Source organism: Rhipicephalus sanguineus, chromosome 5 (genome assembly GCF_013339695.2).
Source record: "Rhipicephalus sanguineus isolate Rsan-2018 chromosome 5, BIME_Rsan_1.4, whole genome shotgun sequence".
Classification (NCBI taxonomy): domain Eukaryota; kingdom Metazoa; phylum Arthropoda; class Arachnida; order Ixodida; family Ixodidae; genus Rhipicephalus; species Rhipicephalus sanguineus.
Window position 1 is genome coordinate 147199324 of NC_051180.1, and position 26247 is coordinate 147225570.

The following is a 26247-nucleotide window of genomic DNA, read 5'->3' on the forward strand; positions in this document are numbered from 1 at the left end:
GCTTTGCAGCGTCAATTAACGCTTTTTCCTCGCCTAATACGTTCGTTAAGCCTCACTGGTGATGCTTTTGTCCGCAAAGAGCGTCTTCCGTGCATGCCCTATCCGTGCGGCCTCTGAGAGGCGGTCGCGCGAAACCGCTAGCCGCGCGATAGGAACAAAGACCGCTGGCCTACTCACCTGGCTGTTTATTCGCTATCTTATTGAAACAATTTTGAAACACTTCATACAAATGCATCGGCTCATCGTCGTTTGTCGCCATGATAACACCAACATTGACACTCTCGACCTAAACAAGTGCGAGGATCGGAGTAGAGGTCGCTGCTGATCGAAAAAACGTCCAAGATGGCGGCCCAAAATTTTGTCTGTTTCGTTTTTATCCGAAATTGGCGCTGCTTTATTATTATTTGTTGCTCGAGCTTCTTCAAATGAAGCTTGTAGTTCATTAAACACCGTAAGCATTTCGCCTTTACGCTTTTGAATAAACTTTTTATTTGAATGATTTCCTAAATAATGTATCACACTCAATTCAAGAACATCGCACAACGCGGCTGTCAAACGGGCACTTTCGATAGCGATTGAGCCCCGATTAGCATTGAACTCCTGCCGTTATCGGCTACATTCCGCATATCGCGCAAATTAGCCAATCACTATCGAGACACTCCATCCCGATCTAGCTTCATTGCGATCGAAATTGCACTATTTCTCACTGATACAATATTTTATGCAAGCTGAAAATATAAGATATCAACCGCACAACTACAGTTTCTTATTACTTTTATACACTTTCACGTCATTGGAGTGATTTGAAATGCACCAGGAAATGCACATACCTTAATAATACCTACTCGGCGGCGCTAGTCACCACACCAACTATAGTTGATACGGCATACAGCTACTTCATTGCTAAGTCTAGATGGTCGGTGAAAGCTGCTGGCTGCTTGCTGCTTCGGTCGGGCAAGCTGAATTTGTGCCCTCTGTGCGCGCTACTTTTGCATCTGTGCGGTCTTCGGGATGCCTTTTACCGATGGATATCAATTTCCAAGTGACAGCGAGTTAAATGTTGAAGAAGTCAACATCTCGACGCCCGCACTCCGTGCGGGAGCGTATTATTTTGGGAAGGTCTGCGAGGAACCGAGCAAGGTAGTGTGTGGACGAAACAACTCGTGTGCGGTCCTTGATAGCCCGGCTTTTCGTGATACTAGCCGTCTAATGATAGGCGTGCACACGAACTGAATCGAATGTAACGTTAAGCTTTGCAACTACGACCGTGTAATGTGCACTGGCGCTCTGTATCTCTTCGAAGAACCCGAAACTGCCTAGTGTGACCTTCCGCTCTCTGTAAAGGCCGAAACCGGCATGCTGAATTTGTATCGATGTTTTACACGATGGGACCGGTAGTGACTGCATCTGGCCGGATGAAACAGGGCGTAGAAAAATCACGCGAAATATGGCTTGAAATATCTGGTAAAATATCTTGTCGCGTCACCAGGCAATGGTTGCACGTTTCATTTTAGCAAGCGAAGCGAAAGCCTCGTACTAAGAAGACGAGCATTGGCGAGAACGCTCAAGTAAATTTCGTTCAACATCCGCGTTCAACGCCTTATAAAATAGTGTCTGTTGTCTATAATTAAGAAAGCTGTTTTTTTCATAGCAACGGTGAAGACGTGGTATGCCGCTCCGGAATCAACCAGAAGGCAAAACAACCTGGCCGGAATCTACGTTTCGGCACCTTTAGACCATGTGTGCGCAACTCTCTGAGAAAAATTGCTTGATTATTCGCAATCCTTAAACTGCTCTGGGCATCAGTTTGTTTGGTGCCGTGCCGCATGGGACAGCGTAATCGGATTCACCCGAATGTATCGGTTGAAGGAACTGCCCATGTTGCCGGCAGAGTAGGCTGCACAAAATTTTGCCGGCGTTATGCCACCATTGGCTGGCAGCGTTCATGTGACCACCCTGTCGGCGTTTGTTTTGAACGAGGGTCGACAGTGCCGGCACAACACCACTGATGCGAAAATGCCGGCAGTTTGTTGACGTGACCGCAGCCAGCCAATGAGGGCGAAGTGCCGGCAGTAATCCATGCAGCCTACTCTACCGGCAACGCCAACAGTACCTAAGTTAAATGGCACCAAACTTATTACTTATTACGCTCTATTTGGAGAATGTCTATCCAAAGTGTAATTCAAGCTTCACCTAAATGTTTTTGAGAAAAGCTTTAATTTTGTGCAGAAAAAGAAGGGAGCCACTTTCACTGAAAGCTTTGTATAAATAGGGCAATGAGCTAGTACTTTCGATCCCGCACTAACCAATATTCTTCGTAGTGTAGTTGCACTACTAAGCTCGAGGACGAGGGTTCAATTCTGACCATGGCAGCTGCATTTGGGTGAGGATGAAATACAAAAACACTCACGGGCTCGGGTTTAGATTGACTTTAAATAATCCCAGGTGGTAAAAATAAATGCAGGGTTCCCCACCACGGTGTGCCTCACAATCATATGGTGCTTTCGGCATTTGAAACTTCAGAATTTATTTGAAATTTAACACATCGACTGGCATTTTAATGATATGTAAAGTGGAGCTATAGTTCACAGCGGCAAAAATATTGCATGTGGAACATGGGGTATCATGAAAAAGCTATCTTTTATTGCACCAACACTTGAAAGTGCAAAACTGGCTTGGTATAATGTAGGAATTCCTTTTGCTTGACTCCATAACTTTTTTACAGCGAAAGCTGTTATGAGATCAAACAACGGCTATTTTTGGCGCTGTAGTTGTCCGTAACCGCTGTCGTGCGAAATATGACAAAATATGCAGGATGGAACGGGGTTCGAACCTGGGCTCCCTGCACGGCAGCCCAGTATTCTACCACAGAGCCATGCCGGTGCTTGAAAGTCCTTTGCAAAAAGACCCTATACCAGCTGCATGTCGGGAAGGAACCACATCAACATATGTAACATAGCGTGATAGAAAAGTAAAATAACAACCAGGCGTCACACAATACGAATTGTGCAGCGAGTAGGTTGTTGAATGCTTCCAACCCATTACAAAGGGATCAGCCATAATTCTTCATCGTCATCAGCCGCCGCATCAACAAAATGTGCATAATGCCTTACAGATGTGTAGCGAGTACCTCGCTTCTCCGCAGAATGACAAATAATGGCGTAGTAGGTGCTTCCCACTTCACAAAAATTATGATTTATGGCGTAGTGGGTACCTTGCTAGTGTACTTGTATTAGTAGCCCGAGAGAGTTTACAATGGGCTCTAAAAATGCCGCTCTTCCAGCTTTCGCGGTGACCGTGCTGCGCTTTCCGCTCAGGCCTGGCGTTTTTTCATACACCATTCACAACCAGTAAATGCTGGCGATAGTGCAGGCAAAGAGCCATTAAGCACACTGACAAAGCTGGAAGATAGAAATTGTTAGATTAAAATTGCTACATTATCATTGCCCTTGCATTGCAGTGTCCATACTTTTCACTTTTGCATCATGCCATTTTTAATGTTGTGTCATAAGGCTGCCTTCTCATCATCAACTTCATGTTCACTGTGCCGCAACAAAAAAGCAAAACATTGCCCACCACCATCACTGAGGATTGAACTTTGGTGCCCCAGCAGTAGTCTGCGGTTGACAGCCACTGTGCTAACAGATCGGCTGTCGTGATGCAACAGCATTTGTCAAATGGACCAATTTTACCATGCCCAGAATGCATGTTGCTCATCCAGTACTGTAACAGCTCATCCAGTTACAGTAATTACGTACTGTAATGACTGTATTTCCATGACTGTATTTCCTGTATATCCAGTGCTGTAATGACGGTTGTCCTTGCTGCTTTCGTGACATGCTCAAATATTTTATGACATAGCATGTCATGGTAGCCTAGCAGTTGTAGTCTCATATTCCTAAACTCAAAGACACCAACTCAATTCCTGGTTTGGGGTGGAATACAAAAACGCCTCTGTACATTGATTAAGGCAGACAATAAAAAACCCGAGGTGGTCAAATTTAATCCGAAGTTTTGCCATTAAAACACACCAGAATTCAATTATTTTTTTTCTAGTCAACATAGAGAGGAAGGCTAGAGGAAGGTTAGGTCTGTCCTACATTTTGCCAGTGTGTTTTAGTGGTACCAGCTTGCATCAAAACCAAGGACGACACAGAAACGCAAGAAGGGATAAAAAATGCAAGTGCTGAACGTAAGCGCTGAAAAAAGTTAGGATAGTTAATCACGTCAACCCTTGTTTTCTACTCTAGCATTCTTTAATTCTAATGTCTCATAAAATTGATGTTTCAGGCTAAGTAAGTTTGTAAATGCAAAAATGGAGGAGGTTTCAGAATGGTTGCATGGGAGGCTATTCCCCCAAACTTAATGGGGCACTGCAACGCTTTTTGAACATAATCAGAAAATGCTGCTGATATGTAGTCAAAGCTCCTGAAAACACGCGAGCCAAATATTATAGTGCAGTACACGGCCTGGAATTTAGAATTAATTCTCAAAGTAAGCTAGAAATTGCTCCCTCTTCTCCCTACAAATGCCATATACCCAAGTACACAGCCATTGGCTGATTTGAGTATCGTGAGCTGCATAGTTACTGGGGCTGCCATGGGATGCCGCCACATGCCCGCTCACGATCACACTGAAAGTAAGCCGCGCGTTCCAAGGAAAAAGAGAAAAGAAAGTGCTCAAGGTCATGACACACGCTGACGAAGGGACGCATCTTCTTGCCCCCTTGTCATCCCCCTACCCTGCGTAGCTCTCAGAGCGCTCGCTCGTACGAAAGGAGAGAGAAAGCGTTTGAAGCGTGCGATGAATCCCTGTAACTCCGCTCATACTTAAAGGATTCTAAAAATTTTTGCGGCATGCGATTCGTGAAGTGTCATGCACTAATAGTGAGACTATTCCATTATAACTCAGAAAAGTGTTGCAGGGCCCCTTTAAGCCAGACTACAGCCATTTAGAACCGCAACACATGTTCTCCACACTTAATGCTTCTCTTGTGGTCTGTGACGTATACCTAAATAAATAAAGGGGCATTTAAGAATGTTTACATGTAGTAGAGAATTGGAAAGTGCTGTGTTCGCACTCAATGCAGCTTTAGGAGGGCCAGTTTTGCTCTACAGATCTTGCTCAACATTATCTTTTGGGTCACTGGTTTTACAATGAAACCTGCACTTTACAGATCATCATGTCGGTACACTGCCAGATGTAGTAAGTGCGTCATATTGTGGTACTTGGCAAGTTTATTCAGGCTGGTTCATGAATCAGGCCAAATAGACTGTAGAGTAATGTCGCTGAAAATGTCAGTGCAGTCTAAAAACAAACTCCCAGGTGTTCCTGTTTGCAATGCTTTTCGAAGTTCTAAAGCTAGCCGGTTGTGGTCCGTGCGTAATGGACGGGCTCCCCAATGCCACCAGAGTTATAGTTGGCTCGAACGCTCACGGCAGCATTGTTTACAGATCATGAGTTTTGTCTTGCCACGTTTCAAAGAGGTAGTACGGACATGTCATTCCCAACTTGTATGAAGGTCTTCAACCTCAAAACCAGAAAAAAACATATAACACCCCGAGTACCCTGAATAAGTTACCGCAATAGCTTTTCTATGAAGCAGTTTTATTTCCCAGGTGCTGTGTATATATATGTAGGGCTCCGTGTTTTTAGAAAAAAATACGATAACACTCGCCAGTATGACAATTCAGATTTATCCGCTAAGCTCCGATTTGAATGGCCAATATGACCTGGTTTCGTTCTTTATCGAAAGGGCATGTTCTAAGCGGTCATTGATACATCGGCTATTTTGGCCGATATAAACTTTACCTCACGTAAACAGTATCTCGTAGACCGCAACCATCGCGCATTTAAGTAAGGGTTTGTCGCACACGGTGTGAGAGACGTCAACATATGTAGGGCCCCCGGGAGTGGAAGACAACATCTTGATATATGGTCCCCTGGCAGCACTGGGGCACGCCAGATGACATCGAATATACGGACCTCGTAAAGTATGCTTGAGTCTATTACAACAAGCTTCGAGGTTGTATGTGTACAAATATAGGTGTTTTGTATTCAAGTATCTGTGCTTGCGCGTATGTGCGTTTGTGTATTCAAACCCTCCAGACAACTAAAATATGCTTCATGTGTTCTAATGCTTTTATGTTCAGATATCATTTAGAACATTTTGTTCAGAACATTTAGAACAATTCAAAATTAAACTCTGAATACTGGAGAATTATTATGAAAAATGAACTCCAGTAAATGCCGAATGTCCGCCAATAAATAAACACCGAGAAACACCCACCGAATTTCAAGAAAAATAAGCTCCGTGAACATGGAGCCCCTGTCTTGTCTGATGACACCAAGGGTGGTCGCGGGGGGCAGTGAAACTTCAGGTTATTTCTGTGCTCTGAAATGGTGTGTCCAGTTGTTTATCACGCTACTGCGTTGGGCTGCATATTGAGCAGCAGCATAGCTGATGACCTATCAAGCCACAGCAGTGGCTGAAACGTCATTCTCACTGAGTTGTCCTCCTCCCCTCTGACCAGCACCTATGTGACACTGTCACAACATGTGCCCAGGAAACTACGCTGAAATAAATTAACAGACAAGGAAATATAGTAAATATTTTTTCCAGTATTTTCTGTGGAGCTTCAAGGTCAAACACCTTCATTTCAGGCAAGCATAAATGAAGTAAAATTCAAATTCCATCATGTCAGTCCTTCCTTAGGTGTAATGACCTAACTCACCCACGAACAAGTTGTTCGAATGACACGGTAATGATGGTGTGTGTGATGGACTTTTCTGTGCTAGCGCATGCCTGCATGATTTCTGATTTGCAGAATTTGCATGCCTTAGCAAGAGCATACATGACTTGTGAAAGAGTGGTGGTGTTGAGGCCTACTTTATTTACTCGCATACTGCGCGCACTGGTTAGCACTGGCTGATTACGGCTAATGCCTGCTATCCTCTAAAGACACCCTTTGGGGTGTATTTGTGATGCACAAGAATAACCATAATCTATCGTAAACCTCTTTCGTTGTTTTCATGCCACCCAATTAATACTACAAGATCACGAATGATGTGCGTGCTCCCAGCGTAATGCAGCGTTCATGATAGTGAAGTCAGATGACAGTTGTTCTTTTGACAGAGAGATGCCCCAAAGAGTGCAACTATTCACAGACCGTACTGTTGGCTAATGATGGTTTACGATGGCTACTGCTGGTTAAAGTGGGCTAGATTATGGCCGATGTCAGTTAGTGCTGACTAAACATTGCTTAGTGTGGACAATTGTTTGCTAATGTCAGCTAATGCAGGTCATTTGCTGCTATAACAACAAAGTTGTCATCATTCAATGGATTATGCTTTCATATACACACAAGCAACTGCCTTAGTTGACTCTGCCTGAATTTATCTTATTCTCTTCAGGAGTTTATGCTTTGCCGGAGTGAGGAGAGGGACCCACGCAAGTGTCTCGCCGAGGGCAGGGAGGTGACCAAGTGCGCCTTGGACTTCTTCCGCAAGGCCAAGAAGGCCTGCCGAAAGCAGTTTGACGAGTACGCCACCTGCCTGGAGTGGAGCAGCTCCGAAATGGATTACTACCAGTGAGTACCTTAACCGAAATATACTTACAGGCCTGTGGCATCGCTAGGGTCAGCTGCATCTGGAATGGTGGCACACCACAACACCCTGTGTACCTGTCATGGTAGCTTAGTGGCTGAGGTTATCATAATCAGCATGTTCTGTGTCTTCTGCAGGACAAAGGCCTCTCCCGATTATCTGCAATTTTCCCTGTCTTGTGCAAGCTGATTCCATATCATTCCTGCAAATTTTTTAGCTTCATCATCCCACCTAACTTTTTGCCAGCCTTGATTGTTTCCCATCCCTTCGCATCCACTTCGGCGTTCTCACTGACCATCCCCCCTACACAGTAGGTGACCCACCCGTGTCCACTTTTTTCTCTTTATGTCAACAAGAACGTCAGCCCCTCCTGTTTGTTCTTTGATGCATTCTGCTCTGTTCCCATCTCTCAATTTTACGCCTATCATTTTTTGTTCCACCACATGCTGCGTGGTCCTTAATTTCTGCTCGAATTTTTTTTATCCTTCAAGTTTCTGCCCTGTTCGTTATGGCTGGGAAAAATGCTGTGGTTGTACACATCCTGCATTAAGTGGCTAAGCTGTTGTGCGACTGAGCACAAGTGCGTTGATACGTCTCGATTTCCCTGCCATGGTGGCCGCATTTCAGTGCAGGCAAAATGCAAGAACACCCGTGCGCTGAAAGAGAGTTGCAGGTTAAAGAACACCTAGTGGCCAAAATGAATCCAGCATCCAGCAAACGTAGCTGCGTGCACTTTGTAGTCGTCATTGTCGCTACCCACACAAACTGCGCCAGTACGGCCAACATTGGTTGTGTCAAACTACACGTGGTTGCTAACCATTGCCGCCGCGCTCGCCAGTTAAACCAAAACTAAAGCAAATACGGAGAATGTGACGTTTAAAAGTCGCTCTCGTACTGCACCTACTCCGCTTTTCAGGCGAGAGCACTACAAACTGCTCCTGGCTGCTCTCGGTGCCGCAAAAGCGCTCTCGCTCTACCACTGGATGACAGTGCTCCTACTACTGTTCGACCATTGAAACACGCTGGCTCTGAAGAGAGCACTTTCAGCGTGCTTTTGAGTGCTCCTGTTCTCCCAATGGAATTCGCCATTATTTCCGTCTTGTGTCTCAGTAGTTGCGTAGTGGTTCATCGTGCATCATCAACTCACCAAATTTTTACGTTGCTATGCTTCCATCAGCTCTCTTGCGCTTTGGACTTCGCTGTTGCCGAGAATCACAACTCACACTAAGCATGGCACGTGTAAGCCTTAGGCCTTATAACATGCAGGAAGGCGAGCATTTTCACTTTTTTCAATAGTGTTAGCGTATTTCATTAGTTGATTATTGATACGGCATTCTTTCGCACAATGAAGGTCCTGCTGCAGCTCATGGGGATTGCGTATACACAATGCGCGCAAAGTTGGGCACGCTTCTGCTGGCATCACGAGTGACATAAGGGCACAGATGTGCCAACTTGCTCCGAATCGGGAAAAATAATGGAGATTCCATACATGGTAGCCACCATGGGGTTGTGGTTCACATGGTGCATGTAAGGCACTACCTACCTCTGGTTTTTCACACTCCCATTTTTTTGAGTACGGGTTCACACACACAGCACTTGTTTCCAGCTTCTACGGCAGGAACTCGATCGCATAAGTCGAGACCAACCAAAGGAAGCCAGCTTTAAAGAACTTGGGAGGTGCTTGAGCATCACCTTCAAGAGCATGATTGGGCCTCATTTGTTTGTCACAAGGAAAGGAACGTGTGTGCACGTAACATTGGCCATTTTAAACTCTCCTAGAATGCCTTCTGCAAGTACAGTTTCAGAGTGCCTCCTATGTCATATTTCATCATTTTTCGAATTAATTAAGTACCTAATGCACATCAGTGAAGCTATACACGCATCTAAGCACCTGCATACTTGTTGATGCTATGGCTGACGATGATGATCAATTATGCCTGAGCACCTTGCAATGGCTAGGCCTTTAAAGCATCCGCTTGCTGTGCAGGTCATGTGATGTGATGCCTGGCGCAATTTTATGCACTGGCATGGCTCTGCACTAGAATGCCTGACTGCCACACATAATGCCTGGGTTCAGTTCTGACTCGAACCCCTGATCTTTATTCTTTCTATCCATGGTGCTTTTTCACTCACATACAATGCCAATTTCTCGCTCACAACCTACGCCGCTGACACCGGCGCTAATACCGACAACGGAATTTCTGTGACATGGGCTCTTTAAAGCTATTGCTATAAAAGTCTGCTAATCTGATTGCCAAAGTTTACCTACATCATTATGTATATGTATGTGACTTGTGCAGAGGTCGTTGCAGGCAAAGCCAAGCACTGTTACACTTTACAGTCCTGGATTGCGCTCATACTGTAGCTACTGTGAGACAACGTTCAAGTCACAAGACTCTTCTTTATTGACCCTAGAGCCTGAGCCCCACTGCTCAGACCCAAGTAGTGATGATGAGTATTTAGAGGTGAGAAAATGAAGAGTACGAATAATGCTCACAATAATTTCCCCGTGCGCCGAAGTGGCCAGCCTGGCCGTGACTTAGACTGGGCAGAGACGTCGAACGAAGGGCTTCAGACACGAAACGTGAACTATCTCTGAACCACGGCAGCGACGATCGGAAGGAACCTCAACTGGGGTGACACGATAGTTTACAATGGATGTTTGTTCATTAATTATGTAGGGTGCAATGAATCATGACTGGAACTTTCCACACAATCTGGGAACGCGAGTAGGCATCCAAAAGAGCACTTTGTCACCAGGATGGAAAGAGACGCCACGATGGGAACTGTCATACCGCTGCTTGCGATCGTGTTGAGTGGCTCCTGTACTGAGCCAAGCAAGTTGCCAACATTTTCCAAGTCTTGATACGAACTGCTCGGTTAGGGTTGTAGAATTGTCACTTGAAGTGCGTAAGAATGAAGCGTCAATCGTGAATGTCGCCGAACGGCCATAAACGAGGTAGAACAGTGAACACCCAATAGTGCATTGGACGGCAGTATTGTGAGCAAACATCACAAATGGCAATATTGCGTCTCAGTTGTCGTGAGCTGGTCCGATATACATGGATATCATATCAATTAGTGTGCGGCGGAATCGCTCTGTTATGCCATTGGTTTGAAGGTGGTATGTTGATATTGTCTTGTGAACTGTGCCACAATTTTTAAGCATTTCTTCTATAACTGTGGATAGAAAACTCTTGCCGTGATAGCTTAATAGGACATGGCGCGCCATGACGCAAGACTGGCTTCGAGGAAGAAGTCAAGAACTGGAGCGTAGAGGAGCAGCCTCTGCGTACCGCGTCAGATGGTCAACCGCAGTCATGATCCAGCGATATCCTGCAGGCGTTACGGGAAGAGGTCAGACTAGGTCCATTCAAACAATCGCGAAAGGTTTCTCGGGACGTATGATTGGTTGTAGCAAACCAGAAGGAGGGGAAGTATGCCACTTGCACCGTTGACATAGTGTGCAAGAAGAGACGTACTTTGCAACGCGAAAGGTTTCTCGGGACATATGATTGGTTGTAGCAAACCAGAAGGAGGGGAAGTATGCCACTTGCACCGTTGACATAGTGTGCAAGAAGAGACGTACTTTGCAACAGAAGTGGAGAAGCCAGGCCAGAAGAAGCGGCTTCTAATGCGGCTGTATGTTTTGCGGGATCCCAAATGGCCAGCAGATGGGTCGTCGTGAAAGGTCTCAAGGACCTGCACATTAAGCGAACGTGGAAAAACGGGAACCCACCGGTGTCCATCGTCATTGTAAACGTATCAGTGCAGCATGTTGTTTTCAAGATTGAATTGCCTGAGTCGTCGGCAGAACCTGGCATTAGGTGCCAGATTGTGCCATTAGGTGACTTTCTGCAGTGGTGTTGAGCAATGCGAAGGCAGTATGGATCTTGCTGTTGACAGGAGGCCAACTGAGTGTAGCGATTGGAAGACAGCGTGCCAGCGACTGCTAGTGCCGATAACATACCTGCCAAGTCTCCCGGATTACCCGGGAGACTCCCGGATTTTGAACGTTTCTCCCGGTTGTACGGGTCATAGGAAAATCTCCCGGAAATCCAGTTTTGCCCCGCAAGTCCAGTGCATTGCGCGCCCCGTGCGTCACGGTGACGCGAGGTGGGACGTTTCGCGTACAGATGCGCTACACGCAATTTAAAAAATTATCCTAAATGTGTTATAGGTTATATAAGCCGTTAATATTTCGTAGATGATGCGTTTGTTTACACACAAAATCTATCCCACAAGTTATCTCCGATGGAGGCGAAAATGTCTGAGGCCCGTGTACTTAGATTTAGGTGCACGTTAAAGAACCCCAGGTGGTCGAAATTTCCGGAGCCCTCCACTACGGCGTCTCTCATAATCATATCGTGGTTTTGGGACGTTAAACCCCAGATATTATTATTATTATTACAAGTTATCTCGTCTTCAAAATTTTTGTGTCACTACTGCTTTAAGTGGAGAGCCCAGCACTTAAAAGGGTAGCCGTTACCGATGTCTGACGAGATAGCGTGTTCGCCAGCGCTTGCGACCGTCCCCATCTCAACGGCGCCCGTCCCTTGCCCGACGAAATAACTGGTAAGCAAGCGACGACAGGCCTCGCACGCGGAGCGATGTTATCGCATGTGTCCTTCGCGCGACGGTGATGGCCGGGTCGTTTCATCTCTGCTTCAACCGCGTTCGTCCCTAGCGCTAGCGCGCATTTACTCGCACGTGAAACAGACGATGCGTAAGCAATGTTATCGGTTTGGACTCTGTACAGATCAGCGGCGACCGCAAAATCCCGCTGACAGTGTCCATATAATTGCTATCGCAGTACACCCCCCCCCCCCCCCCGCGGTCGGCATACTTCATACCCCCCCCCCCTGTTGAGTAGATCTCCCGGATTCCGTTTCTCCAAACTTGGCAGGTATGCGATAACGTAAGTGGATGTGTAGCCTCATCATCATGGGATGAGCAGTGAAGAGGCTTGCTCAGAGAAGATGGTAGTGGGAGATGGCAACGAGAGAGGGCGTCGGCATCTTGTTGTTTTTTCCCAGATTTATAAAGAATGTCAAATGTGTACTCTTGCAGCCGGAGCATCCAGCGGCCGAGGCATCTGGACAAATTCTTTAGTGATGACAACCAGCATAATGCGTGATGGTCTGCAAGTACAGTAAAATGCAGGGGCGTAGCCAAGGGGGGGGGGTTCAATCCCCCCCCCCCCGAAATTTTTCAGTTTTGCTTGCGTATATATACACGCACACATACAAACGCACGCACAAACATACATAAAGTATGGTTGAACCCCCCCCCCCCCCCCCCCCCGAAAAAAAATTTCTGGCTACGCCCCTCGTAAAATGGTGTCCGTAAAGATATGGGCAGCATTTTTGTACAGATCAAATTACAGCCAAGCATTCCTGTTCTTTGATCAAGTAGTTTTGTTCAGCATTCGTGAGCGCGCGGTTGCCATGGGCGACGACTCTCTCTTGACCTGTTTTATCACGCTGTAGGAGGATGGCGCCAATGCCATGGCGGCTAGCGTCGGTGTGCAGACAAGTAGGGGCATGCTCATCGAAGTGACTGAGGATGGGGGCAGATGTCAGCACTGCCTTGAGGGTGTCAATAGCGATGTTGCAACCATTTGTCCAAGTGAAGGTTGTGCCCGACCTCGGCACCTTGTGCAGTGGTGACTTGATGGAGGCGAAGTCACAGATAAAGTAGCGAAAATAAGACGCTAGGCCCAGAAAACGGCGTAATTGCTTTTGATTTGCAGGGCGAGGAGAGCGTGTCATAGCAGTCACCTTGTCAGGATCCAGTCGAACGCCATCTTTATGAACAAGGTGGCCTAACACTATGATGTTCTTTCTCGTGAAATGGAATTTTTTTTGTATTAAGTTGAAGCTCAACGTTAAAAAATGCATGTCAAAACTTCATCCAGCCGCTCAAGATGCTGACAGAAAGTGGAAGAAAAAACGCCAGGCCTGCGCTGAAACCGCAGCACAGTCACAGCGAGAGCTGGAATAGCGGCGTTTCTAGAGCCGGTTGGAAGCTCTCTTGGGGCTACTAATACAAGTACCCACTACGCCATAAATACAAGCAAGGTACCCACTACGCCATAAATCACAATTTTTGTGAAGTTGGGAAGCACCTACTAAGCCGTTATTCGTCATTCTGCGGAGAAGCGAGGCACCAGGTGCAAGTCTGCAAGACATTATCTGCACTTTGTTGTCGCGACGACTGATGACGATGAAGAATTATGGCTCAGACCTTTGTAATGAATTGGAAGCTTTAAACGGCCCACCAGTCACGCAAATTGCATTTGGTGACGCCCGGTCGTTATTTCCCTCTCCCGCCATGCTGTTTAACATACGTTGACGTGGGAGCGTGAGGTGGGGGGCGAAGAACTTTACTGAGACACCGAGGAAATGGATCATGCGCTTGTAGGCTTCCTTGGCAACCAATACAAGTGCACTTGCGAGGAACCCACTATGCTATAAATCAATGTAATTTTTGAGAAGTAGGGAAGCAGGCACTATACCATTTTTCGTCATTCTACGAAGAGCCGTGGTAAATGCTAAACGCATGTAAGACATTATGCGCTTTGTTGATGCTGTGCCTGATGACGATGAAGCATTATGGCGGAGCCCTTTGTAATGGGTTAGAAGCATTCAACAACCTACTCGTTGCGCAATTCGCATTGTGTGACGCCTGGTTACAGAATTCGCGTTGTGCGACGCTTGGTGCTCATTTTACTCTTCTACCACGCTATGTTGCATATGTTAATGTGGTCCCTTCCCGACATATTTACATGGCAGCTGTGATGTCAAGCCACGCCGTTTGGGAAGGAATAGTTCCCGTGTGTATAAACTATTTCTATCATATATATAACTGCAGCAATGCCTGCAATTCCCATAAAGGTGCTCAATCAAAACTTCATGACATTTCACATATGTTACTTCTCCTCGGCCTGCCCGCTGCGGTGATGTAGCGGTTTCGGCGCTCGCCTGCTGATCCGAAGGTCGCGTGTTCGGCCCCGGCCGCGGCGGTCGCAATTCGATAGAGGTTAAATGCTAGAGGCCCCGCGTACTATGCGATGTCAGTGCACGTTAAAGAACACCAGATGGTCAAAATTGCCGGAGCCCTACACTATGGTGTGCCTCGTAATCATATCGCGGTTTTGGCTCTTAAAACCAGATGTATTATTATCTCCTTTGCCTGCCCAATGACGTGTGCTCGCAGTACGCCGTTCTGGGACGTTTGGCCTGTGCGGTGCAGCTTGCACCCATTGTCGTATGCATGACGCTTGTATGTTAAGTGAATATAAATGAAGTTATTAAACCAATAAATGAAGATTTAAAACCAGTATGCTAAAACCAACAACATTAACCCACTCATTCTATTGAAGTGTCGAATTTCAAACGGACATCTTCAGCGGCTGCAGGTCGATTGAAGATCCCACTCAATGAGCATACCTTTCTGAAACATGTTTTTATTGCCGTACTTTTATGCAATGCGAGATATTTTGCAAAAGTACAACACATGTGATATATGCCATTTGTAGCGTTTTGAAACTTATGCGCTAAATGTGTGACGCGATAATTCATGATGACACGCAGGCGGATGAGCTGCGGTCCGCTCAACTAAAGCCCCGCTCATGTTCCGAATTTGCAGAAAGTTCTGACTGTCACCCAGAAGTGTTTTGCCAAATTAGACAATATGATGGAGGAGCTGCACGTAAATGCACGGCTTCCGATAAATTCTGCGCGCTAGGTTCTTTTTTTTTTTTTTGCTATCGCACTTTCATTCCGACACTCGCTCTGTCTTCACCCTTCCATCCGCAGATCCCAGTGAAAGGTTAGTAGAATGTGTGGAACACAACCTAGGGTTGCAGTGCACGACACTCATTCTTTCAGAGTTAACATACAGAAAAACCTCGTTAATTCAAAGTCACTGGGACTGTGAAAAACTTTCTTGATTTAAGCGGGTTTTCGAATTAACGAAACATACAAAAAGCGGTATACAAGGAACCTTCAATTACTGAAAGTAATCGGAGGTGGTCGTTTGACCTTCTAGTTTGCGGCTCCAAGCGTTGTTTTCCACCAATACCCGGTCCCATTTTCCCGCAAACACAGGAAAACGGCGGGCCTTGCTGCTGTCAGCGCAAAAAAAAAAAATCTCGTGATCAGGTGAAATGCGCGCCTGTGGAAAAGAAAGCGTGCTTCACTGCGGCACAGTGGTGACACGTGGGCAGCATGTCACCTGCTCCACGCAGCGTCAGTGCGTCATGATGCGACCATTCGCCCATTCTTTCAGGTAAAATAAATATGATAATGGCCAGTGTAACGGAATCCGCATTGTGTTCTGGCTGGGAAACATGACCATTGAAATTTTCGAACTGAGTTTTCGAAGTAAGCGTTACAGGCAAGAACTCCGCTAGCAGTGCAAGTGCACAAATTGCCGGAGCAACCGCCAATCGGAGGTTCGCATACATCGCGAATTCCGTCAGACCATCCTTTCTTATCTTTTCTTTTCCCAAAAGGAATGGGTAAATATTGACGCAATGAGGGAAAAACTAGATGCCAAAACACCGAAAGAAGGACGAAGAAGCACGAGGAAAGAGCGTCTTTGTCCTTCTTTCGGTGTTTTGGCATCTAGTTTTTCCCTCATTACGATGAACCAACTAGCCCAGCAACAAGGACTTCTAAATCATGACGTGCTGACGTTGCGAGAAGCATGCGTCATGCCACCTGCGTGTCACCGCTGTGTTGCAGTGAAGCACGTTTTTTCCGCAGGTGCATGCTTTAGCTGATGACGAGACAGGGCTTACAGTCTCCCTTTGTTGGAGGGGGGGAGGGGGGGCTCAGAGGGCCGCGTCCTATATACATAAATACAGACGTGCATACCGCCCCTCCTTAAGAAATCGGGGGGGGGGGGAGGGGCTGAGCCCCCCTTTGACTTTAAGCTCTGCCACGAGACCGTGTGTTCTTTTTTTTCTTTATTATTATTATTTTTGCGCAGCAGCAGCGAGGCTGGGTTGTTTCAACTGTCACTCATTAATATCGCTCTACTGCATTGTCCTGTGGCTGCTAAGGGCTGTCGCTTCCGCGGATTTGCGGCGAAATCGGGATAGAGAATTGGCACATGGCACCCAAAGTTTTCGCATTAACCGGGCTGGCACTGACCGCCAGTTCAAATTATCCACTCAGATTTACGTTGCAAACTACGGCACCGCAGAAACCCTTCGAATTAAGCGGGATTTCGAATTCGAAATAACCGAGTTCGAATTAATGAGGTTTTACTGTATGTGAGGTTTTACGTGCCAAAACCGCGATATGATTATGAGGCATGCCGTAGTTGAGGGCTTTGGAAATTTCGGCCACCTGGTGTTCAAGACAGTCACTACTCGAGCAAGTGACTGTCTTGGTGCATGACAAATTACACAAAATTTCGCGTGACATTAAGTAAGTAATACACCACATATGTCACACGGCAAAGCAAGACGCCTGTCAAGAGTTAGAACGCATGAGCACATACCTCACAAAGCCGCGCCGATCTCGGCTCGAAGTTTGCTCGACCTACTCTGTGGAGCCAGACTTTGCGACGACCTGCATTCTCTTTTCCGCAAGGAATGGCAGAAAATTTTTTCCCTTGGGTGTCACGGTTATGGTAGCCAAACGCACAGCAACCCGGCATCGCGACAAAACGAGTGAGACGCACATGTGAACTTCACATGGGGCGAACACACAGCACATGGCACGTTGGAGCGTTCAACATGGCGCCGAAAGGCGAAGGAAACAAAATATCGAGAAAGAGGGCGCGCGCTACCACGTGACCGCAGCTGCCCTATCAGAGGCGTGGAGAGAAGGAAGCGGCTTAGATCAAGAGAAAGCTGTACTTTTCCGAAGGTATAGGGGCTTTAAGCACAACAGGCGACGACCAAGAACTGGATGATGGCTCTGTGATGTCGCATTTCAGCATGTCAATGACGTTGTCCTCGATGATCTTGCGCTCTGTGGAAGACATGCGGTATGGTCAGCGGCGTACAATCGAATTGTTCTCTGTTTCGATGCGGTGCACTCTGACAGAAGTGCGCCCCAGAAGCTTGGTGTGGACGTCGAAAGAACCACTGTGTTTTCGAAGTAGCGCTAAGAGATCTTCCTTTTGCACCGCAGGGAGATCAGGATTGATGGTGGCAGTTAAAGCTGTGGTCATTGCATGGTCATCATTAGCAGTAGATGACAGTGGTGCATCTGCATTAAAAGGCATGAGGGCAAGAGGTTCGGTGTCAGCAATGCAGGCCACAACGGTACCTTGGGACAGAACAAGTGGCCGAGATGTAGTGTGGTGTGCAGTGACCAACGCTCAGCTGTCATGAAAGGCCAGTGAACACCGGTGGATCCTTTTAAAAGGTGGTGACCAAGAAGCAAGAAGGGGTTCCCGTCGGGGCAGGCGTCGTGGATGCGCCATGGTTGAAGCTCTCGTCTTGTGTCATTGTCGAGGTCTGTTGGTGGAGACGGTGACGTCAACGGAGTTCCAAGGGTGTATTGTAGTGAAAGTCGACCGGTAGAGCGAGAGGACTGGGGGACCGGACAGCACAATCCAGCGCGAGGTAAAGATAGGTGTTCCGGTACGAGTTAAGCCTGTTAAGCGTGTGTCCCCTTAGGAAAAGGAAAGCATTCCTGTTCTAAGCAGCCAGAACTACCTTGAGAGCAGCTCGACAACAGAGCAAGAGGGGTGAGAAACAAGAGCCCTCACTGGGTGCCAGTTGTGGTATTGTGTGCGCGCGGCAAAACTTCTGTGATGTCGACAATACTTGCTTTACTCGTGGATCATCACACAGGGGCTCGATCTACGTCATACCAGTGGCGATGTCGCAAGGTGCTGCCAACTCAGAGGAGCACTCATGCTCACTTTAAAACCAAACAAAAATATCCTAAAGGTAACATTTGTCACTAATAATTGGTCAGAAATTCCCACGTGTATAGTACAGTCAAACAACACAAACATCTCGAGGTTTCAATTTTGATGTCAGGGGTCCTTTAAAAGATAGCATCCCAGTCCTTGAAAAACTAAAATTACAGCCATTTAGTGAAATCAGCAAAAAAAGGTTGGCTCTATACGTTGTGGGAGGAGGGCGCATCTCTGTAGTCCCAACCTGCAGCCTCGGTCTTCAGTTCCACCAAGGCAACTGCACCTGCCATGCCCAGGAGCAGCCAGCAGTAAAGCACCGGCCACCAGCACCAAAGCCTTGCACAACACACGCACTTGAGCGTCTGCTATCTTTTCGTGGCATTCCTCTTGTGGCCATCACGGCCATTCCCATATTGTGTCATGAACGAGGACAGTACATTTATACACACAGTTGAGACAGAATAGCAACACGCCAAATTACAACTGTACCGTCAGAATAACGTCCATAGCATTCACCTGACACATAAAAGGTAAAGGTCCTGAAAAGCTACGTGTTTTGCAATTAAGCACACGGTGTGGACGTGCAGCACACGTATTGTCCAGTCACTCGCAGTACAATCAGTCGTCGTCGTCGGATGTCTCGTGTTTGCTGACGGCTGCCGGTGGAGCAGCTCCTCCAAAGGCGGTCGGACTGCCAGCCGAGCATGCCAGGAGACCAACCAGACTTTGCAGCAGGCTCCAGCTGTGGCCTCAACACGTGGCCCAGTGGACCAGTCACCACCGATTCACCCCCAAGACCAGGTTGTGACGCATGGTTGTGACCAGGAAGCCTCCTGAGCACATCAAGGGCCCATCCAGGACACAGGGACGAGTGCCATGACAGATCAGTAGCCGCTGTGGTCTCTGACAACCTCTTCTTCCATCTGCTTCTTTTTGTTACAGTTAATGGCGACGAGAGGGTCAGGGAGTCGTGTAAGCACATCAAGGGTTCAGCCGAGGACGCAAGTGTGGGCGTCACCTCAGGCCGATAACATCCGTTGTCTTCCATGACCTCTTCTTCTGCCTGCCCTCACCGGTCAAACATTGCCTTTTTTTTTTCTCGCGCTCCTGACACGCGGTGCCGCTGTGCATCATCACAGCCACTTCGTTGTTTTCGTAGTCTGTTCCACTCAGACGAAAACTGCCCCAACTCATTACACCTCCTACTATGCAAGTGAGGGGCTTCCGACAAATAGCGACTCTGTGACTCCTTGCCCCCAACAGTCCAAGTAGTCGGGAACACTCTCCCAGCTTTGTTGATGAATGGACACCAGAGCGGAGCAGTGTGACACTTCAACTGCGTGAATGGAGATTGACCTAGTAGAACAGCAGGAGTATTTTGTTCACTGGAGAGAGCTTTTGAAGACGTCAGACAATGTAAATGGTCCCAGAATCATATGGAAACAATTGTAGCAAATACAGATGCCCAAGCTTTAAATCAACGGGATACCCACATCTAGAGATGCAGCACTTGTGGTGGTTGGTCTCTTCAATAGCAAGGAACGTCGGACGTATTCTGGGAGCCCATGCTGTGGAATAATTATCGAATGTGCGTCACCATAGGTAATTAATTACCTTGCATACACCTCACACAGATCAATACCTTCTTTGCATAGTTTCTCTTTTTTTTCTTTTGTTTTTGCCAGTAGTTTATAATCTTATCCCGTGTCATGATTCCACATTAGAGGTCAGCTAGGTGTTCATACTGCTGCTGTGGTAAAAAGCAGTCAGCAACACAAAGTGGTGGGATATGGACTAGTTCGTTATACGTTGTGGGCAAAAACAGCACGAAGACGGACGGGACGAAGAAAAGGATACACAGAACAGCAGCGTCCCGTCCATCTGCGTTGCGCGCTGTTTTTGCCCATTATGTATCACCAACTAGCGCAACTTTCAGTCTTGCTGTCGTTATACATTGTCTTGGATAATTACACTGTAACGTATAAGGATGGGATCTATGTAGCTGAACACAGAACAACACGAAGCAGGGCAAAGAATTCGTGAACAAGAGGTGTCGCTGGAGCCAACGTTTCGACAAGCGCTCGTGTCTTCATCAAGTCTGCAACTTCCACTGCACCTGAACAAATCTAGGCGGCAGGGCAGCCTGCATGGGAGTGTAAAAACAACCACATGGCAATTGCATTGGGGATAACTTATATGTGGAATTGGTGATGGATCATCACTAACAACAACCAGTAAACAGAGTACTTTTGAAGGGTACGAGAATTCATTAGTCCATTCATTTTCATTAGTGTATCAGCTTCTCAGATTGACATCCATCTGTGAAGGATTGTTTTTCTCAGTGTGCTAGAGGTAGCTCTTAGTGCTCTGCATGCCACAATGCAATCCAGAAATGGCAAAGAAACAGTGGTGGGACGTATGGGACGCGTATCAACTGCCACCTATCAATTTCCTACCTCTGCATGGGTATGCGCATATATACAAACATTTTCATGTCAATTATTTGTGTCCAGTGGCTGGTGTTTATGGGTCATCCGGTCTGCCAACATTATCACTGACCGTAGGGCAAGAAAAATGACTTTGCAAGTGTATACCAATCTCAGCGCCATATAGTAGATCAAAGACAGTGAAGTTTTATGACAAAGTTCTCACAAGAAATACTAGAGTTGTGTTTCTTGATTGTTCAAAAAGATGATTAATCCCTAATTGCTTGGTTATATGTCCGCTTCAAGGCTCTCATGTGCAGTTAGCATTGCTGGACTGTGCCATCAGCTTTTGCTTCTGCAGCAGTACAAACTTTCAGCTGAGCCGGTTAAATTGCATTTGTTTGGAACATCATCTGGTCTTTCCCCTTCCTTCACCCTGGCATTCAAACATGTGCAGTTTTCCTTGTGTACTGATTAAGTTTAACATATACACCAATTTCACAAGGAGGCTGCCATTTTTAAAGCACTTCGCCGCAGCGCCGTCTAGCGTCTGCGGTGTTTCGCCGCCCTTCCGGTGTGTGGGATTCCGCGGCAGTGTATGCAGCGTAACGCTCAGTGCAGTGGCGTAGCCAGGTGGGGGGGGGGGAGGGGGTCGGGGGGGTTCAAACCTCCCCCGAAATTTTTCAGTTTTGCTTGAGTATATATACACGTACACATACAAACGCATGCACGAACATACATAAAATGGTCGAACCCCCCCCCCCCCCCCCCCCCGAAAAAAATTTCTGGCTACGCCCCTGGCTCAGTTCCCAAGGTATTGATGATCTTCGCGGTACACGGGCAAAACACAGCAACGTTTCGAAGTGTAAAGGCGCTGGTGAGTAATCGCTAAGCTGTCAGCTTCAACATTGCTGAAACGGCAAGCAGCGGCGGCCCACTAGACGTTCCCGCAGCAGCGCCGACGATGAGTAGAATGTCAATGCAGTTCTCAAGCAGTACGTGTAAATTGGTAATTGCTTTGTATGTTTTGTTATAGCTGGCTGGAATATGCACTATAAAATAGCGTTAACTTCTAGGACAACTCTCGAAGTAGTCGCTGAAACGTAAATGGAGACGAGCGAACACGTAGCCCATACCATGCACGCTAGGTGCGTGCACTAGTGACTCTCGGGTTTCTTTGCCGTGATTATTCAAGTTCAACGTAACTCTAATCCCTAACAGACCATTTGGTTCCGCTTGGCACGTTGCAATACAAAGTTCATAGAACGAAGGGAGCACAAACACCGATGCCTGTGTTGATTCGTGTCGTCGTCGTAGTTAAAAGCTTGTGACCTCTGATCGTTGCGCAGGATAAGAAACAGATGTACGATGGGTGAGCTCACAATTGGGCGTAGAAACAACACGATGATGAAATTAAAATAAGCATGTTGCACACCTGGAAGCATGGCATGGCGTAAGTTCGCTTCGGCGCGAGCAGCCGCCACTAGCGATATGCCCAAATGGCGCCCGTTTTTGGCAACATTATTTTCAGTTTGTTTTTTGGCAAGTATTTGAGAAGCGTTACGAGGAGAACACGTGTTCAGGTAACGACCTGGCTTTAAAGAACATGTGTCGATTATTCACGACACCCAGGTTGCCGCACGGAAAAAAATAAAAAAAAGTACGGATGTCATAACGCTACCCCAGTGATCGTCACCAAATTGACAAGTCAAGAAAGGACATGCTCACGACGAAGCGTTAGAGGCGCGTATCTGCGCCAAAGAACACATGTCATGCGGGCCTTTCTGTCATGTCGATTGGAAAGTGCTAATTCGATAATCTCTGAATTACACGCGCTAAGATGGAACATTTTCTAGCCGCAGGCATTGTAAATCATGTGCTGTAGCATAGAAATCAGAGATGTTAATGTTATGAGAGAATAAGTAATCGCTAAGCTGTCAGCTTCAATATTGCTGAAACGGCAAGCAGCGGCGGCTTACTAGACGTTCCCGCAGCAGCACCGACGATGAGTAGAATGCCATGTCCAAACATTTTGTGTATTAATCGTCAACTTTGACATTGGTTGTCTTTGGTGCAGAATATAAAGTGTACTAGCACAATCACAAGCTGGTGTATGACGCGAAGAAATGGCCATAAGTGGCCACACTGTTTGATGGAGAGGGCGTTTGATGAAGAGAAGCGAAGTCATTTAAAAGCATGGTACACTTCGCACGCCTCGGCTGCCAGTCTTTTACGCTTCCGATAGCTGTTGTCGCAGCCAAACACAGCGCAGTGGTGGCGTGTCGACCTTTTATCGCCCAACATTTCGATTTTCGGCAGCCCAATTGCTTTAGCACGTCGAAAAGTCGAAACACACTGACCTTTCACGCACCACGCAATGCAAAACGCGGGGAACCGCACACACCAGCGGCAGTGGCCGGACCAACACCTTCTAGACTACGTTGGCCGGACGGTCGGACACGCGGTGGAGAGAGAGAGGGAGTGGTGAAAATGCACTGGTGAAAAATGCACCGGTTCGAGGCTACGCTCTTCCTACATGGCTTGCACGTGACGCCACAGACAGGTTCTCTGTAAAGTCCCTAGATTTTTCCTTTTTACTGAAAGAACAGGGAAAAATCTAGGGACTTTAGTTCTCTGCGCTGGTTCACAAGCATGGCGGCCACCGTGACTTTTTTTATCTCATTAGGGTGTCATTTCAGCGGAGGGTCATTCCTTCCTCGCGCGTTCTTTTGTGCTCTCCCCGCTTTCTTCTGTTTGTATAGAAAAGCTGTAGGACGTTACAATTTATGCCTTACTCAATCTTTTAAAAATCCGATAAAGCTTCCGGTCTGACGCGTTAATAGCGAGAGAGACGGTACGATTTTCCATGCGATGTGCCGGCCGACGCGGCGGTGGGGGAGAGGAAATAGTGGCTGTCCGATGCTATGAAAGGTCACCACTGAAAGGTCACCGGCCGTCGCATCGCATGGAAAATCGTACGGTCTGTCTCGGCCTTTATTCGAAGGTCGCAGGTTCGGTCCCTGCCCGCGGCAAGTTATCTTTTCGTCCACTTTTCTTTCTTCACATTTACCTTACATTTACTACTAATAACATCCTCTATACTTTCCTAGGCATGAGTGTCTGTTAGGGCTCATAGGTAAAGCACACGTAATTTGAGATATTCATAATTTAAATTCAGGGCTCCGATCATGGCAGTATCGAAACTGACCACGCCGGGCACGAAGGAAATGCTACAGCTGTGTTACGTCAGACCGGAAAGCTCACGTGACGAACTTTGAAAACAATCGCATCAGCAGAATCTGGTCACAAAAAACGGCAAGTCGTCCTAAACTGCTCAATTGGACCGCTTATTCTTCGCACTTGATGGCATTTTTCCCGTGTTATCTTTGGCACATGCCTTTGCAATGCATTGACTCTAACTTCAGTGTTCATTCGCAGCTGCCGGAAAACCCAGGCAGCGTTGGATTCCTGCATGCTCGACAAACTGGGCATTGAACGGCCTCACCTTGGGTATTTTGCGATGCCTCGCGTTCACCACACGGAGCGGCCAAGACCGGAAAAGGGCTACCGCGACGACTACCCGGCGACGCCGAAAGTGGAAGACGACTTTCCCAGGAGGCCTGCGAGGTTCGGGACGCGTTCCTTGGCACCATAGTCTTCGGAAGTACGTCGTGGCGCACCTGCAATAGATTTTCAGCGGTATCACCTGCAGATAGTTGTAGGAGGTGTGGATATAAAGTTTCTTTAAGACTGAAGGGGTGTGTCTACTTTAATTTTGCTCTTATTCTGTAGATGCACCTGCCAGTACACCTTCAGCAGTGTTAGTAAATTCCAGCTAGCTTTGGATAGGATAGGCATAAAACTTTCTGGGTTTTTTTTTTTTGTCGCCTAATAAATTTAGCTGATACGCACAAGGGATGATCAGCTATGGTCGACTACTTAAAACAGTGTGGAAAGGCATCATCTTTCAGGTAACTGGATAGTAACTAGTACGAGTACGTTCAAAAATGTAATTGGAAAGAGAGAAGGCTGATTTACGGAGAAGCTCCAAGCAAGCTATGCAATAAAATGCCGTCGTGATTGTTGACAAGGGGCTGCACCTGCTTCTCCGTACAAGTGGTGGGTTCAAACATGCAACTTTTGCGTTTGTACGTGTGCATTAACATAAGGATAGATGCATGTAGGTGCTGATAGCTTTTAGAGAAACGCAAGGCCTGCGCGGAACACTCAGCACAGGCACTGCGTAAGCTCGAGGAGTGGCCTTTCTAGAGCCAGCCGTAAACTTTTTTAGGGTGACTGCTTCAGCACATTCGCGAGGTACCCACTATGCCATAATCGCCATCATTTGGCGAAGTAGGGAAGAACCCACTGCACTATAATTCATTGTCTCGCGAAGTAGTGAGGTACCCATTGCACGTCTAAGGCAGGGGCGGATCCAGGGACCTTCCTTTTTTTTGGGGGGGGGGGGGGGGGGGAGGGTTACTGCACAGCTCGCAGTAACTGAAGGGAAGGGGGCAAGAAGGCGAAGACAGATCTCTTCGCATTAGGTCTGCATTTTTCAAGTTATTGCAGCCGCCTTCTCTGATGCTGCGCGATGAAGTGCTCGCTTGAAACGCGAGAGAAAGGAACCAGTGTTCATTAAAAAGGACTGTGGTGAAAAGTATTTGCACGTGCAGTAAATGTTCGGAAACGGGAAAATAATACACTAAAGATCTTGCTGTAGTTGCGATCGCAGGTTTCAAGTACCCGACCCAATACGAGCGAGCTAGAACGATCGCGCTTGCATTGTTATCAAAACCGTCCGAGAAAACGGAGCCACTAATGTCACGTTGATTTTTGTTTCGTTCAACTTCAACATCTGTATCAAGTAATATGAAGCCTCAGCTTAATCTAAAAGACTTCGCAAATCATGTGCACACGAAACCAATTCACTAATGACCGACTTACGTTGTAAAACCTCCCTCGGTGGCAGAGTTCGTTCTCCCGATACGACGCAGCCATCTACCTCACCGTTTGACGTGGTGGTGGTGGTGGTAGTGGTTTGAAGAGGAAAAGGCGCCTGATTTCTGCAGTCCGGTCGGGAGCACGGCGCAGCGCCTTGTTTGACGTGTTCTTCTTTTCCTCGTGGAACAACAAAAGGCTTCTCTCCTTTTTCAACGTCGTTTGAGCAGCCAATAGCACCGCAAGTCGGCATCGCGCTGCAGCTATTCCCACCTTGCTAAAGGTAAGGGGCCTACACTGGTAGCGCAAATGTTTCCACGCTCCCCCATGGTGTCGTTTTTCGGCGAATGAAATTCACGGCGGTCATCGGACGGAGGGGAGGATG

At 47.1% G+C, this 26247-nt stretch overlaps 2 protein-coding genes across 5 annotated transcripts in view; one reads left to right on the top strand and one right to left on the bottom strand.

Annotated features, from left to right (window-relative positions):
• LOC119394321 (transcription factor 12) overlaps positions 1–315 on the bottom strand; it is a 215105-nt gene extending 214790 nt beyond the window's left edge. For all 4 annotated transcript variants that reach the window (XM_037661615.2, XM_037661611.2, XM_049415745.1 and 1 more), the window contains exon 1: positions 178–315. In XM_037661615.2, coding sequence (XP_037517543.1) covers positions 178–259 — 82 coding nt within the window. In that variant the 5' untranslated portion in view covers positions 260–315. The remainder of the gene's footprint in view (positions 1–177) is intronic.
• Positions 316–879: 564 nt separating this feature from the next.
• LOC119394324 (NADH dehydrogenase [ubiquinone] 1 alpha subcomplex subunit 8) lies at positions 880–24671 on the top strand. Its single transcript, XM_037661620.2, has 3 exons — positions 880–1140; positions 7414–7589; positions 24360–24671. The coding sequence occupies exons 1-3, from the start codon at positions 1012–1014 to the stop codon at positions 24574–24576; spliced, it is 522 nt and encodes a 173-aa protein (XP_037517548.1). The 5' UTR covers positions 880–1011; the 3' UTR covers positions 24577–24671.
• Positions 24672–26247: the final 1576 nt, after the last annotated feature.